General features: G+C 48.9%; 1 protein-coding gene and 1 long non-coding RNA gene across 5 annotated transcripts in view; one reads left to right on the plus strand and one right to left on the minus strand.

The window, feature by feature from the left end:
* Positions 1–14,573, plus strand: part of PSME4 (proteasome activator subunit 4) — a 96,323-nt gene that overhangs the window by 12,453 nt on the left and 69,297 nt on the right. For 2 of the 4 annotated variants that reach the window (XM_039913144.1, XM_039913145.1), the window contains exons 1-3: positions 2,984–2,998; positions 8,431–8,571; positions 9,301–9,417. In XM_039913144.1, the coding sequence (XP_039769078.1) occupies positions 8,531–8,571; positions 9,301–9,417 (158 nt within the window). In that variant the 5' untranslated portion in view covers positions 2,984–2,998; positions 8,431–8,530. Of the gene's footprint in view, positions 1–2,983; positions 2,999–8,430; positions 8,572–9,300; positions 9,418–14,573 lie in introns of those variants that run through there. The other 2 variants (XM_029071624.2, XM_039913146.1) reach the window with 1 other exon arrangement.
* Positions 8,462–9,314, minus strand: LOC120638625. Its single transcript, XR_005660376.1, has 2 exons — positions 9,193–9,314; positions 8,462–8,563 (listed from the first exon to the last, which is right to left on the minus strand). It is a non-coding gene; the product is annotated as an uncharacterized LOC120638625 (long non-coding RNA).

Below are 14,573 nucleotides of genomic sequence, written 5' to 3' on the forward strand. Positions count from 1 at the left end.
ATCTGTAAAATGGGGATTAAGACTGTGAGCCCCATGTGGGACAGGAGCCGTATCCAACCTGATTATCTTGTCTCAACCCCCAGCGCTCAGAAAAGTGCTTGGGCACAGAGTAAGCGCGTAACAAATGCCGCAGTTAGTATTATTAACCTCGAACTCCCATAATGGTTACTTAATTAATGGTTGCCTCAATACATCAGAATCTTTCGGCTCTAGACAACAGAGCGAAAAGTGCCTTTAATAGTGTGGTTGTTAACGCGTGGCTATTTTAAATGTTTTTCTTTCGGGGGCGTCGGAGGAGTTTGAATAGTTTTCCAGGGGAGGCTTTTCAGGCGAGAGCATTATGAGAACATATGCTGTGAAATGGTACTGCTCGGCACGGGGCATTACCAGGCAGTTATTCGAGCCCTGATCCCTATAGTCAAATGGAGTTTGAATGGAGGAGAGAAGATTGAGGCAGTGACTTACATAACAGTAGGTTCCCGAAGAATTTAGTCAATGAGGCTTCTATTTTTGTGGGCAAGTGGAGTTCTGTCTGTAGACTTCCAGTCTGTGAAAAAAGGCTTTGCTTTTTTTTTTTTTTTTTTTTTAAGAACAAATGTGCCTATTACGTTTGTCCTTGTCAATCCCGCTTACATATATCAAGTAAAAGTTACAGCCGGGAGCCCGGGGACCTGAGTGAAAAGCTCAAGAACGGGGTCTCACTCGAAGCAGATCAGAAGCGACTTCCCAAAGGACCGAACCAGAGAAATGTGGGGCGAGATTGTTTCATCGTTCATTACTCAGTGAGAGGACATCGCCGCTAGATGTTCTCGTGCAAACTGTAGTGGGTTTCAAAGAGGATCTCCCTCTGTTTGCACTCTCGCCCCCCCCCCCCCCTTTGAGCTTGGCAGCTCTAGGAACCCATCTCATCTGGCAGTTGAAAAGTTACCGTCTCGTGAAACAAGGCCAGAAATGGTAGCATCCAGCATGGCCCGTTGCTATAGCAATCTCTAGAATGTCCTTAAACTGTTTTACCTAATCAGGCTTTGCACTGCTCGTCAGTAAGTCCGAACCGTAAAAAACAAGGAAAGGAAGTGACCTTGTACGCTGCTTTTAAATCTTCAAGCCCTTACAGTCCACTGAGTACAGCCTGATCGTACCCCAAAAGTAGCCAGGATCGAAAGTGGTTTCCCCTCCTGTGAAAAGCAGCACCCCAAAATCTGCCCGATGTCTTTAGTTTTCCACTTCCCTTCCTTTCTTGCTTTCACCTGCCCACCGGAGTCCTCTTTGAGGTGGGTTCCTTCCCTTGATTTAGCGCTGTAGTTGTTTGCATCCTGGGGCTTAGTAAAGACTGCCTGATAGATCAATCTGTCAGTGGTATTTACTGAGCACTTACTGTGTGCAGAGCACTGTACACAGTGGGCAATCCCTGCCCACGACGAGCATACAGTTTAGAGGGGCATGGCTCAGTGGAAAGAGCACGGGCTTGGGAGTCAGAGGTCATGAGTTCGAATCCCGGCTCTGCCACTTGTCAGCCGGGTGACTGCGGGCAAGTCACTTAACTTCTCGGTGCCTCAGTTACCTCATCTGTAAAATGGGGATTGACTGTGAGCCTCACGTGGGACAACCCGATCACCCTGTATCCACCCCAGCGCTTAGAACAGTGCTCGGCACATAGTAAGCGCTTAACAGATACCGACATTATTATCGCTATTAGATTACGGGTAAGTGCTGTGGGGCCGAGAGTGGGGTGAATATCAAGTGCTTACAATCTAGAGCGAGAGACAGATATTCATGAAAATAAATTTTGGATATGGACGTAAATACTGTGGGGCCGAATGTTGGGTAAAAACCAAGTGTCCAAAGGGTACAGATCTAAGGGCGTAGGTGAAGGAGACCGGGGTGGGGGTCCGGGCAAGAGGACTTAATCGGGGGAAGGTCCCCTGGAGGACGTGATGTTCAGCACTTAGTACGGTATCTAGCCCACAGTAAGTGCTTGACAAATAGATCATTATTATTATTATCATTTATTATTATGTGTTTGACGGTATGGAGGTTGGTGGTCCGGCTTATGTGGAGGGGAGGGAGTTCCAAGCCAGAAGGAGGTCATGGGACAGGAGTCCGTGACGAGATAGATGAGATCGGGGCACAGCGAGCAAGCTGGCACTAGGAGAGCAAACTGTGCAGGCTGGGCTGTAGTAGGCGATCCGAGAGGTGAGGTAGGTAGGCGAGGGCTAGTTGATTGAGTGCTTTTAAGCCAATGGTAAGGAGTTGCTGTTGTTGGATGCAGAGGTGACCGGGCAACCACCGGAGGTTCTTGAAGCGTGTGGAGACATGGGCTGAGCTTTGTTCACGAAAGAGATCTGGGCAGCAGAGCGAACTGTGGACCGGAGTGGGGAGAGACAGGAGGCCGGGAGGTCAGCGAGGAGGCCGATGGCGTAGTCAAGGCGGGACAGAATAAGCGCTTGAATCATCACGGTAGCAATTTGGATGGAGAGGAAGAGATGCATTTTAGCAATTTTGTGAAGGTAGAACCTACAGGATGTGGCGACGTTGAATACCTGGGTTGAAAGAGAGGTGAGTCGAGGACAACGCCAAGGGCACGTGAGATTCGGAGGACGTTAATGTTGTGTTCACCGATGGGAAAGGCAGGAGGAAGACAGGGTTTGGGTGGCAAGATGAGTTCTGGTTTAGTCATCCATGTCCCGAAAGCAGGAGGAAATATGGGATTGCAGAGAAGAAAGGTCAGGGGAGGTAGATTTGGGAATAATCTTTGTAGGGGTGGTAGTTGAAGCCACGGGAGTGAATGAGTTCTCCAAAGAAGTGGGCGTAGATGGAGAATAGAAAGGGGCCTAGAACCGAGCCCTGCGGGACCCCCGCGTCGGGAGGTGGGTGGGAGAGGAGGAGCCTGCCAAGGAGACTGAGAAGGAGCAGGAAGAGATGGAGAGAGATCTCCGTGGGATTTGGAAGTGTGAAAAATCGTTTTGGAAACCCACCGTGGCCCAGCCAGTGGGTTAAGGTGAGAAATCCGGCTCGATCGCCCTAAGATGTTGATAAGAACCATTGTGTTGGCTCGGTCTGAGGCAGTGAAAATTGCCCAGCGAAGGATCTGGGGCATTTAAAACCCAGGGGTTGCCTCGATAGAATGAAACGGGGCAGTCTAAGGAGAAGTTCTCTGCAAGGAGTGGAAACAGAAGGCCCTGGCCCGTTGCCTTGAGAAATGTCTCCTCGTTAACAGTCCTGAAATGAGCTGAAGGAGTTCTGAAAGCTGGAGGAGCTTCTGTTTTAAATTCGCTATTATTTATTCTTATTAATATCTATCTCTCTCCCCCCCAGACTGTAGCTCATTGTGGGCAAGGAACGGGCCTGCTAATTCCGTGGGATCGTGCTCTCCCATGTGCTTAGTACAGTGCTCTGCACGCAGTAAGCACTCAGTGGATACCATTGAGGGACCGATTGATTTGCGGTTTAATCTTGGCTCCCAGAAGAGCCAGCGGGCTGTGATCCGGCGAGCCGAGTCCCGCCCTGCCATCTGGAGTGATGGAGGCAGAATATGCATCTGTACTGCTTGCTACTCTCCACTGTGCCTTTGCCACCAAAGACTTGAGTGAGGGCAACGAAGAGGGTAGACCTGCTCGCCCAGCTCCTTTACCTTTTATTAATGGACTCCGTTATACGCTTACTACATGTCAAGTACTAGGATAGACACAAGTTTATCAAGTGGAGCCCAGCTCCTGTCCCCCATGAGGTTCCCAGTCTAAGCAGGGGGAAACAGAGTGACCTAGTGGATGGAGCCCGGGCTTTAGAGTCAGAAGGACCTGGGTTCCAATCCCGGCTCCGCCACTTGTCCCCTGGATGACCTTGGGCGAGGCACCTCACTTCTCTCGGCCTCATTACCTGGTATTTGTGAAGCCAGGCACTGTAGAAGTAAGACACCGTGCAGCATTCAATAAATACAATAATAATAATAATAATAATAATAATGGTATTTGTTAAGTGTTTACTATGTGCCAAGCACCCAGACTTAATCCCCATTTTACAGATGAGGTAACTGGAGCACAGAGAAGTTAAGTGACCTGCCCGAGGTCACACAGCAGAGGAGTGCGGAGCTGGGATTAGAACTCACGTCCTCTGACTCCCAAGCCTGTGCTCTTTCCACTGAGTCACGCTGCTTCTCAGCGTGGTGTTGGTGGTGTGGGGGTGAACGAAGAAGTCCCGTTCACCAATTTTCTTTCCTTTGGTTCTATTAAGAAATACTAAGTTGCTGAGAATTCTACAAAGAATTTGTTAATAGTCTACAGCTTTTTGGAAAAGCCTTTGGACAAATATATAGCCGTATCGACGGCCCATTTGCGTGGGTGGCTGGGACCTGGATGGTTCCCTGTTGTGTGTATGTGAGTGAGTAATCTGATCAAGGAATCAATCGATGATACTAATCGAGTGCTTATTCTGTGTCGAACACCGTGCTGAGCGCTCGGGAGAGTACAGTGGAATTAGCCACTTTCCCTGCCCACAACGAGTTTAGGGTCCAGAGGGGGTGAATGGATGTGAGTAGAGGTACACGAATGGGTGACCGCAGTTCATGCCTTTCTCGCTGCATTAAGCTCCCTCCCACCTCAAACCTGTCAGATCAACCTTCCTCCCCACCCTCAAAGCCTTCTGGAAAAGCCCCCTTCTCCAGTGCGTGTTTCCTAGGTAAATCCCACCCTCCCGCCTCCCGGTCTCGGCATTCCCATCGGCCACCATCGACAGGGAGTGTGTGTCTCCCCCCACCCCCCGATTTCATCTCGGTCCTGACATCTGTGCGATCACCCCCTTGCTCGGCTGTGACCCGTCTGGGAGACTCGGGATGGCAGCCTTCGCTTCTAGTCCCAGTTCTGCAAGTAGGGAAATGCTCGCTGGGGCTGTGCCTTTGATGGTTTCTCAATCAATCCATCGTATTCTTTGAGCGCTTACCGTGGGCAGAAGATGGTACTAAGCGCCTGATGGGCTTTTTATGATATTTAAGCTCTTACTACGTATCAAATGCCGTTCTAGGCACTGAGGTAGATACAGGGTAATTAGGTTGGACACGGTCCCTGTCCTGCATGGGGCTCACTATCTAAGGAGGGAGCACAGGTGGACCGAAGCACAGAGAAGTGAAACGATTTGCCTAAAGTCACACAGCAAACAGTCGGCAGAGCCGGGGTTTGAAGCTAGGTCCTCTGACCCCCAGGTCCTCTCTCTCTGCACTAAGACAAGCTGTGTGATCCTTATCTGTTGTGTGCTCCTAATTTGTAGTTTCCTCCAAGGCAAGGATCACATGTCTTATTGCTATTGTGTGCTTCCCGGTCCATCCTCAATCGATACTCATGATAAAATGGTGATGATAGGGTGATGATGATGGCCTCTGGACTGAATTAGCATTGAACATGACGAGCGCTTTTCAGAGCCTAGTGAGAGCAGGCTTTATTGAGGTTCCGCTTGTCACTTTTTTTCTCTTGCACCTGGGGGACAGAAACTCGACACCCCGAATACCTCAGCGACTCGGTGGGAGAGGCAGAAAAGGGACCGCGGAGAAAATTAGATTAAGGCTACGGACCCTTACCGTAGGACCCCTCGCCAGAGGTCGTAACGAAGAAGCTCTTGGTGGACCCTGTCCAGATTAAACCGAAGCACTGTGTGAGCGGGCGGGCGTCTGAGGCGACTCGACAAGAATTCTGGGAGACGCTCAGGAGAGATGCGCTCAAAATAGCACCGAGACTCTCACTCAGCGCCGGCGCTTGTCGGGGGTTGCTGCCTGATGCTACGATCCATGATTGGAGCAAGGGCATTCATCTGGGTCGTTCTCCCTTGAGCCAGTTACGTTGCCTTGGGTCAAAGGAATACTACCCCACCGGGCGAACTGGACTCTGACGTTATCTGAAGGGATTGCGTTTCTAATGCCTAACGATAAGCACGGAGAAGCAGCCTACAATCAGAGTAGGCCAAACGGCCAAACGGATAGAACCTGGGCCTGGGATTTGAAAGACTGGCATCCGATCCCGGCTCGCTCCCCCCGCTCTGTCACCTTGGGCAACTCACTTCACTTCTCTGGGCCTCAGTTAACTCATGGGGATTAAGACTGTGAGCCCCATGTGAGACACGACCTGTGTCCAACCCGATTAGCTTGCATGTACTCCGGCACTTAGCACACTGCCTGGCACGTAGTAAGTGCTTAACAAATACCATAGAGAAAAAAAGTTGGCGGCACTGTTTCTTGCCTCCCATTAGCTTTTTTAGAACGCCACCCTGCCCGTGAGAACGCCACCCTGCCTGTGAACCCAAGGCAGAATTCCTGGGAAACTTCAAAAGCTTGTTTTTCAGGAAGTCCACAGAAACGTGGAAAAGTAAACCAGCCAGATCAGGAACCCCTTGGCTCACGGAGTATTTCTGAAACCAAAAAGCAGGATAGCCTTCCTAGTTATTTGTTTCTTCTACCCCAATGGAAGAGAATAAAATACGATCTACAATAAGTCCAGTTTATTTTTGTCCTGCAAAAGATTATCCTGGCCAATTCCCATCCAAGTGTCTGCAACCCAAATAACCAAACGATCTGCCCTTTGAAAGGGACAGGAGGTAATAACCTCCCTGTGAGTGGAGTGACGCCCTCCTCCAAAAGCTAGGCACGAGGCGACCACTTTACATTTCCCGTGCCAAAGAGTCATTATTCAGGACCACTGAATCTGAAAGAGAATCAGTGTGGCCTAATTTATTCAATAGCATTTATTGAACGCTTACTATGTGCAGAGCACTGTACTGAGCGCTTGGAATGTACGAATCGGTAACAGAGACAGTCCCTGCCCTTTGACGGGCTCCAGACCTGGGAGTCAGAAGGACCTGGGTTCTGAACCGGCTCTACCACTCGTCTGCTGTGGCACCTCCGGCGAGTCACTTCACTGGGCCTCAGTGACCTCATCTGTAAAATGGAGTTTGAGACCGTGAGCCCAATGTGGGACAGGGACTGTTTCCAACCTGATAAGCTTGTATTTACCCCTGTGTTTAGTACAGTGCCGAACACACAGTAAATGCCTAACAGATGCCATTGAGGAAAAAAAAAAAGGCCCCAAATAGAGCGTCTTGACTTTGGGAACGGTGCCAAATACGTAATGTGCTACTGCTGAGAGACTCTGATAAGACGAAACGCAGCAAAAATGATAACGGCCGCCGTACCTTTCTATCAGTCCCACCAGCGTGTTTATTTTCCCCCCTTCAAGGACTTCTAGGAAGCAAGTGGCCGGTGACTTGGGGGTGGCAATCATTTCTTCGGTCTTTATAATGAGACCATTCAGCGAGGTGGGAATTTGCCTACCGAGTGGCATTTTTTAATTAAGTCCTAAGCAGTTTTTGAAACGGGCGAGCACCGGTGGAGTCCCTGCGGTCTAGAATTCTCACTGGCCGCCCGGGTTCTTAAATGCTCCCCGGGCCCGAAGAGCCAAGCGGAGTCAGCAGGTTCGAGGATCGCGAGGGCTGGTTTGGGTAGCCCTTGGAACCGAAAGTGCAGAAGGCTGGCGCTAAGGTGACCCGTACGTCTCGCCCATCTCGCCGCCGACCTCTCGCCCACGTCCTGTCTCTGGCCTGGAACGCCCTCCCTCTGGATATCTGACAGACGATCCTCCTCCCCACCTTCGGAGCCTTATTGAAGTTACAGCTCTTCCCAGAGACCTTCCCCGGCTAAGCCCTCATTTCCTCTTCCTCTCCCTTCCGCCTCGCCCTTGCGTTTGGATTTCCCCCTTTACTCACCCCTCCCTCAGCCCCACGGCACCGATTTGTAGATCCGTAATTTCTTTATTTAGATCGTCTGTCTCCCCCTCTAGACTGTAAGCTCACTGTGGGCAGGGGATGCGTCTCCCACCTCCGTTATAGTGTGCCCTCTTTAACGTTTAGTACAATGCTCCGCACCCACTAAGCGCTCAATAAATATGATTGCTTGTTAATATCTTACACACTGTTAAGCACTAACTCGTGTATGTGGCCATTTCTTTCCTCCTTCCACCCATAAATCATTTCTGAAGGGTGTGTAGTTACAGCTTTTTCAGTTCCCCGAAGGCAGGGATCTTGGTACTCTCCCAAGTGCTTAGCACAGTGCTCCTCCCCCAGCATACACCCGTAAGCTATTGATGACCGAGTTCCAGGGTGAAGCAAACGATAAAGTGTTCCTCAGAAGGACACATCAGTAGGACTGGAGGTTGTCAATCAGTGGCATTTATTGAGCGCTTACTATGTGCAGAATGCTGTATTTAAGCGCTTAGGAGAGTCCAGTACAGCGGAATTAGAGGGCACGTTCCCTGCCCGGAACGAGCTGACGGTCTGGAGGAAGTGAACTCTGTTCTGGCTCTGCACACAGTAAGGGCTCAGTAAATACGATTGAATGAGGATCCAGACCCTTAAGCAAGACTCGTCTTTAGCCTCTCTCTTTTTTTGCCCTTGCAGCTATATCCGGCTCTATGGAAGGAAATTCAGCAAAGAAGATCACGTGCTCTTTATCAAGCTGTTATACGAGCTGGTAACCATCCCGAAACTGGAGATCAGCATGATGCAAGGATTTTCCCGTCTCCTGGTGAACCTGTTAAAGTAAGTGAGGCCTCGCATCTCCTGCTTGGGAGCGTTCTTCAGTTAGAGGGTGGTGGGTTGTAGCGACTTTTTTGTCTTTGGGTAGGGGTCAGAGGATTCAGTTTTCGGGAGTAACATTTACATCCCATTATAAGCCTGTCACATAAAGTATCAAAGAAACGCCTCGATTCTCATCCCCGCCCGGGCCCAGTGTCGTTTTTAGTGCAGTGAGGTTCAGGGACCCGATATCACTTCAGTTAGGGACAGGAGGCCTTGAGAAGTATGTGAAAATGCCTAGTTGGTATGTGGGGGTGGGTTTTTCTTTTTTTAAAATCAGTGGCATTAGACGCTTACTCTGTGCCAGGCACTGTACTAAGCCCTAGGGTAGAAAGAAGAAAATCAGGTTGGAAACAGTCCTTGTCCCACTGGGGGCTCAGTCCGAATGCCCTTTTTACAGATAAGATCACTGAGGCCCAGAAAAGCAAAGTGACTTGCCCAAAGTCACTCAGAAGATATGTGGCAGAGTCGGGCTTAGAACCCAGGTCCTCCTGACTCCCAGGCCCGGGCTCTATGTACTAGGCCATGCTGCTTATCGTGTCTTTCTAATGAAAGACCTAAGGGAGAGGGAAAATCACACTTCACCTCAGTGCTTGCCATGTCCTAATTCCTACTGGGAAGTGTGGTTTCGAACATTAAAATTTTCCTTGTGTGCCAGCCTCGTCTGAATTTCCAAACGTTTTCTTGAACTAGGAAGAAGGAACTGCTCTCCAGAGATGACCTGCAGTTACCGTGGCGACCTCTCTATGACATGCTGGAGAGAATCTTATACTCCAAGACCGAGCACCTGGGATTAAATTGGTTCCCCAGGTAAGTTTTCTACGGCAGGGAGTTGCTTGGGCAATTTGGACCGGCGAGAAAAGGGGTCGGGAGGTGGAAGACGAATGTCTGGAACCCGATTTCAGAACTCCCCAGCTCCTCTTGGACCCTCCTTTCCCTTCGCACCTGTGAAAATCTTTCTCCTCTTGCCCAGGGTTGGGTTCGTTCATTTGTTCAGTTGTATTTATTGAGCACTGACTAGGTGCAGAGCACTGTACTAAGCAGTAGGGAGAGTACAATAAAACAGTGACACAATAAACAGTGACATTTCCTCCCCACAAGTTGAACTCACTTATCTGGTCAGCCTCTCCTTGTCTATTCTAGGCCCAAAATCCTCTATTTTTTTTTTTAATGGTATTTAAGTGTACCAGGCACTGTACTACACGCTGGGGTAGATGCAAACTAACAATAATAATTGTGATATTCTTTAAGCACTTAACCAATGTGCCAGGCACTGTACTGAGCACTGGGGTAGGGAGACTCAAATCAGGTTGTACACAGGCCCTATCCCACATGGGACTCACAGTTTTCACCCCCATTTTGCGGGTGAAATAACTTAGGCCCAGAGGCGTGAAGTAACTTGCCCAGGGTCCCACGGCAGACAAGTGGCGGAGCCGCGATTAGAACCCACATCCTTTTGACTCCCGGGCCCGGACTCTATCTGTTAGACCATGCCTCTTTCTTCCGTTCTCCCACCCTGACTCTGCACAATCAGACCATCGTAATGCTGGGTTCCACTTTGATAAGCACGGTCTGAGATTAAGGCACTTGGAACGGATTTTTTTTTTTCTATATTGAGCTTGTTTTCATTTCGATCTGTGCTATGTTCTTCAGCCCTCCTATCCTCGCTTTCATGTACCCATAAGTCTGTCTCTGCTTATTGAAAATGTGTACATGAAGAGTATGTATAGATTCGTTTGTTCTCTTAGTATTCTGCCATAATTCAGGCTGGTAAGCTTTAGTGTTTTTTGTCACTTTTCTCTAAAATCCCTCCTGTTTTCAAGCAGGTTTATCTGGGTGATTTTAGATGCGGGCTCCTTACTGGCGGCAACCATGGATATACGAAACCCACAGAATGTCCCCAAGTTCATTCTTCCCAATAGTTTCAACCACCTCCCTCTTGGGACCGTTGACAAGAAGCCCAAATCGAATTTCAAGTGGCGCATTGGAATCTCGCCTTCTTCCGTCTTCCCTCGCCCAGAGGCGGGCAAAGAGAAGTCACAGGCTCCGTCTCTGGTTTAAGCGCAGGTCCCAGATGAGGAGGCTAAAGCTATAGCTTTTTCCTTACCGGTTTTGTCCTAGGGGGATTAGGGCATCCTACTCCATCATGGCAGCAGTGGCCTTTAGGTGGCTCAGAGTGATTAGCAGGTTCCTATTTTGTACACTAAAAATGCGAGTTTCTCAGGAGCTGCAAGTGAGGTCGAAAGGGAAACCCCCTCTGAAATCATTTTAGGTTTTCCTGCGGATTTTGGGTTTTGCATCTTTAATATTATAGAGGAGATGTCGGGATCTCTCTCTGTTCCGCTCTTATGACGCTTGCCTTTGTCCTTAGCCGTTTTATTTATTCATTCGTTCATTTGTATTCATTGAGTGCTAACTATGTGCCGAGCACCGTACTAAGTGCCTAAAGCATCTAAATCCAGTGGATTTAGAAACTCTTGCCAGTTATTCAGGTGGGCTGCTTCTTTTATCAGCTGAGCTTCTCATCTGAAACTAAAAGCTGTTTCGGAAAGGCCAAAATAGGGCTTTGCTGGACTTTCTTGTTTCTCTCCGCATCAGATGCAGCCTCTTGAATTGAGGCCGAGTTAGCTGGTAGAAGGCCTTGTTGCTCAGTCTAACCCCATGTCACTTAGACTAAAATAGTAATTTACTCTGTGCCACTGTACTAAGCGCTCGGGTAGATGCAAGATAATCAGGTTGGACTCAGTCCCTGACCCACATGGGACTCCCAGGCTAAGCAGGAGGGAGAACAGGTGTTGAATCCCCATTTTACAGATGGGGAAACTCAGGCCTTGAGAAGTGAAGTGACTTGCTACCATCGCTAAAATCTGCCCTTTCCTATCCATCCACACGCTTACCACGTCAATCCAATCACTTTTCCTCTCTCTCCTCGATTACTGTATCCGCCTCCTCACTGACCTCCCAGCCTCCTGTCTCTCCCCACTCCAGTCCGTACTTCGCTCTGCCGCCCGCATCGTTTTTCTACTAAAACGTCAGGCCGTGTTTCCCCACTCCTCGAGAAACTCCAGTGGTTGCCCATCCACTTCAGCATCAAACAAAAAACTCCTCACCATTGGCTTCAGAACATTCAATCGTCTTGCCCCCTCCTACCACAGCTCGCCACTCTCCTACTACAACCCAGCCCGCACACTTGGCTCCTGCTAACCTCCTCACTGTTGCTCAGTCCCGTTTTTCTCGCCGCTTACCCTTTGCCCTGTGGGTTGTAGTCCTGGAGAAACAGCTTGGTGTAGCGATAGGACACTGACCTGTGAGTCAGAAGGTCATGGTTCCCAATTCCGGCTCTGCCACTTGTCAGCTGTGTTACCTTGGGCAAGTCACTTCACTTTTCTGTGCCTCAGTTACTTCATCTGTAAAATGGGGATTGAGACTGTGAGCCCCACGTGGAACAAGGGACTGTGTCCGACCCGATTAGCTTGTAACCACTCCAGGGCTTAATGCAGTCCCTGGCACACAGAAAGCCCTTAACAAATACCATTATTATTATTAATATCATAAGTTGTCGGGACATTCTCTACCCTGAAACGTTGAGCTGAACGTTCCCAAACGATTCACCGGACCACTGCCATTTTCTTTAAATTGTTTTTTAAGAAAGCCCGTTAGAATCCGAACATCCAAGCAGCTGACCCTTCCCTCGCCCTAGGAAGCGTTCACAAGAAATAAGTAGATCTAGGATTTATTTATTTATTTATTTTTGCCATATATGTTAAGCATTTACTATGTGCCAGGCACTGTACTAAACCCTGGGATACATACAAAATAATCGGTTTGAACCTAGTCCCTGTCCCACCTGGGGCTCACGGTCTTAACCCCCATTTGACAGATGAGATAACCGAGGCCCAGAAGTGACTCGCCCAAGGTCGCACAGCAGCTGAGTTTCGGAGCCGGGATTAAAACCCAAGCCCTCTGACTCCCAGGCCTTTGTTCTTTCCACTGGGCCACACCGCTTCTCTCTTACCTCGCGCATCTCATTTAAAACGCCTCGGTATGCCCCTTTTGGATCTTTTTTGCTGGCAAATCCAAATGGATGCTGTGTACAGGCTACACCGCCGTTGGTTTTTTTGTGATCTGGGCACGTGATTCCAAGTCGAGGCCGGGTACGTGCTCCTGAGGGTCTGGGCTTAAGCCTGCTGCTGGGGGAATCTTGGCAAGTCACTCCGCCTCTGTGCAGGCTCGTGTCTTCTTGTGTAAATAGGAACATTAGCCTAGATTTTACAGGGATACTCTAGATTAATTACTGATTTGTAAAGTCCTGTGGAACTATAAAACTCCCTCTTAAAAGGCTCTGGGTGTAATTAAAATCATGTCTCTTTGGAATAATTACAGAATAGCTTGATCTACATTTAGCACACATTCCGTTCATCTTAGGCCTGCCCCATCTCCAGCCCTTGCTCGACTCTTCTAAGTCTGCTGTCTCTGAGGAAATTCTCGGTGTTACTTTAGGTTATTTTTTGATTTTTTGTTTGACCTCTATGGTACCAGCTTTTCAGAGCACTGGAAATTTCACTGATATTTAAAGTGCTTTATTTGAGTTTAGGCTGTTATTCTTAACTGGATTCTGTGTTCCCTTTTCACACAGCACTTGGGAGTGACACATTCTTGTCCTGTATTCCTGGCCTAAAACCAAATTTCTGTACTTAAATCATTGCCAGAAACACGAGACCAGTCTTTTGCCCTAGACTGTGTCACCATAATTCGAGGAGGAAGTCTTTTCTTCGAGTTCCGATTATTTCGAAAGGGTGTGAAACGACCCGACTCACATGCAGTGCGATAAATTCTCACGTGGCGCTTTGGAAACATCTTAATTTTCAACATCTGAGTGTTACGAAATAAACATTTGAGCGTTGGCTACGAGACTGGAATATTTAAGGCCTCTGTGAAACAGTTTCGCTCCCAAATTTTTCAAGAATGTGACTTTCGTCTTCTTCCGAGAACGTATTGTAAATATTTCTTTTTTCACATTCAGTTCTAATCGACCAGGCTTGTCTTCACCTAAAACCATTGTGCTTAATGTTTTACATAGGTGGTAAGGAACATTCCTGTGGATTTGGGGGGTATTTTGGGGGGTCTGGGGTGGGTTTTTTTTATTTTGCATGCTTGGATACTGTAACACCTGTCTTGCAGGTATAACTTCTCCCATTGATAATTGTGATGGAAAAATCAAGGTTAACATTACACCACTGTTTATGAGACTGTCGCACTGCATTTAAACCTTTCTAATGGTGGAACGATCTATATTGTGTGTGAAGTGATTGTTCTGGAATTATTCCCTGCTAATTGAACTGACGTGTGAGGGTTCCGAAAGGGAGAGTGAACGGTCCAAAATGGTGGACAGATTCCCTCCCGTGCGGGCACGGGCCCTGCCTCAGCTCGAAGGCCGCCGATCACCGAGTTTGAAGCGAACTCTCGAAAACCACGTGATCACTGAGTTTGAAGCGAACTCTCGTAAACCACGTGCTGGGCGACGGGTTAGGGAGAGCGTCGGGTGCAGGAACCCCGCCGTCGTAAGACGAGGGAGAAAACGGGTATTCGGACCACCCCGATTTCTTCTCCAAGCTAGAAGCCTCCAGCCCCTCCTCCAGGCAGCTCGTGCGTGTCAGCGTTGGAACAGAAGACGTGCTAGGGCTCAGCCGGTTGGGTGGGAGCCTGCCGGAAAGCCATCTACGGTGTCAGGAAGGTGTGCTTCCTTGATAATTGGGGTATTTGTTAAGCGCTTGCTATGTGTTCTAAGTGCTGGGATAGAGACAAGCAGTTCAGGTTGGACGCAGTCTCTGTCCCACATGGGGCTCCCAGTCTTCATCCCCGTTTTACAGATGAGGGAACTGAGGCACAAAGAAGTGAAGTGATTTGCCCAAGGTCACAGAGCAGACATGAGGTGGAGCCGGTTTTAGAACCCGGGTCCCCCCGAC

The sequence above is a fragment of the Ornithorhynchus anatinus genome, chromosome 9 (assembly GCF_004115215.2).
Source record: "Ornithorhynchus anatinus isolate Pmale09 chromosome 9, mOrnAna1.pri.v4, whole genome shotgun sequence".
Taxonomy (NCBI): Eukaryota; Metazoa; Chordata; class Mammalia; order Monotremata; family Ornithorhynchidae; genus Ornithorhynchus; species Ornithorhynchus anatinus.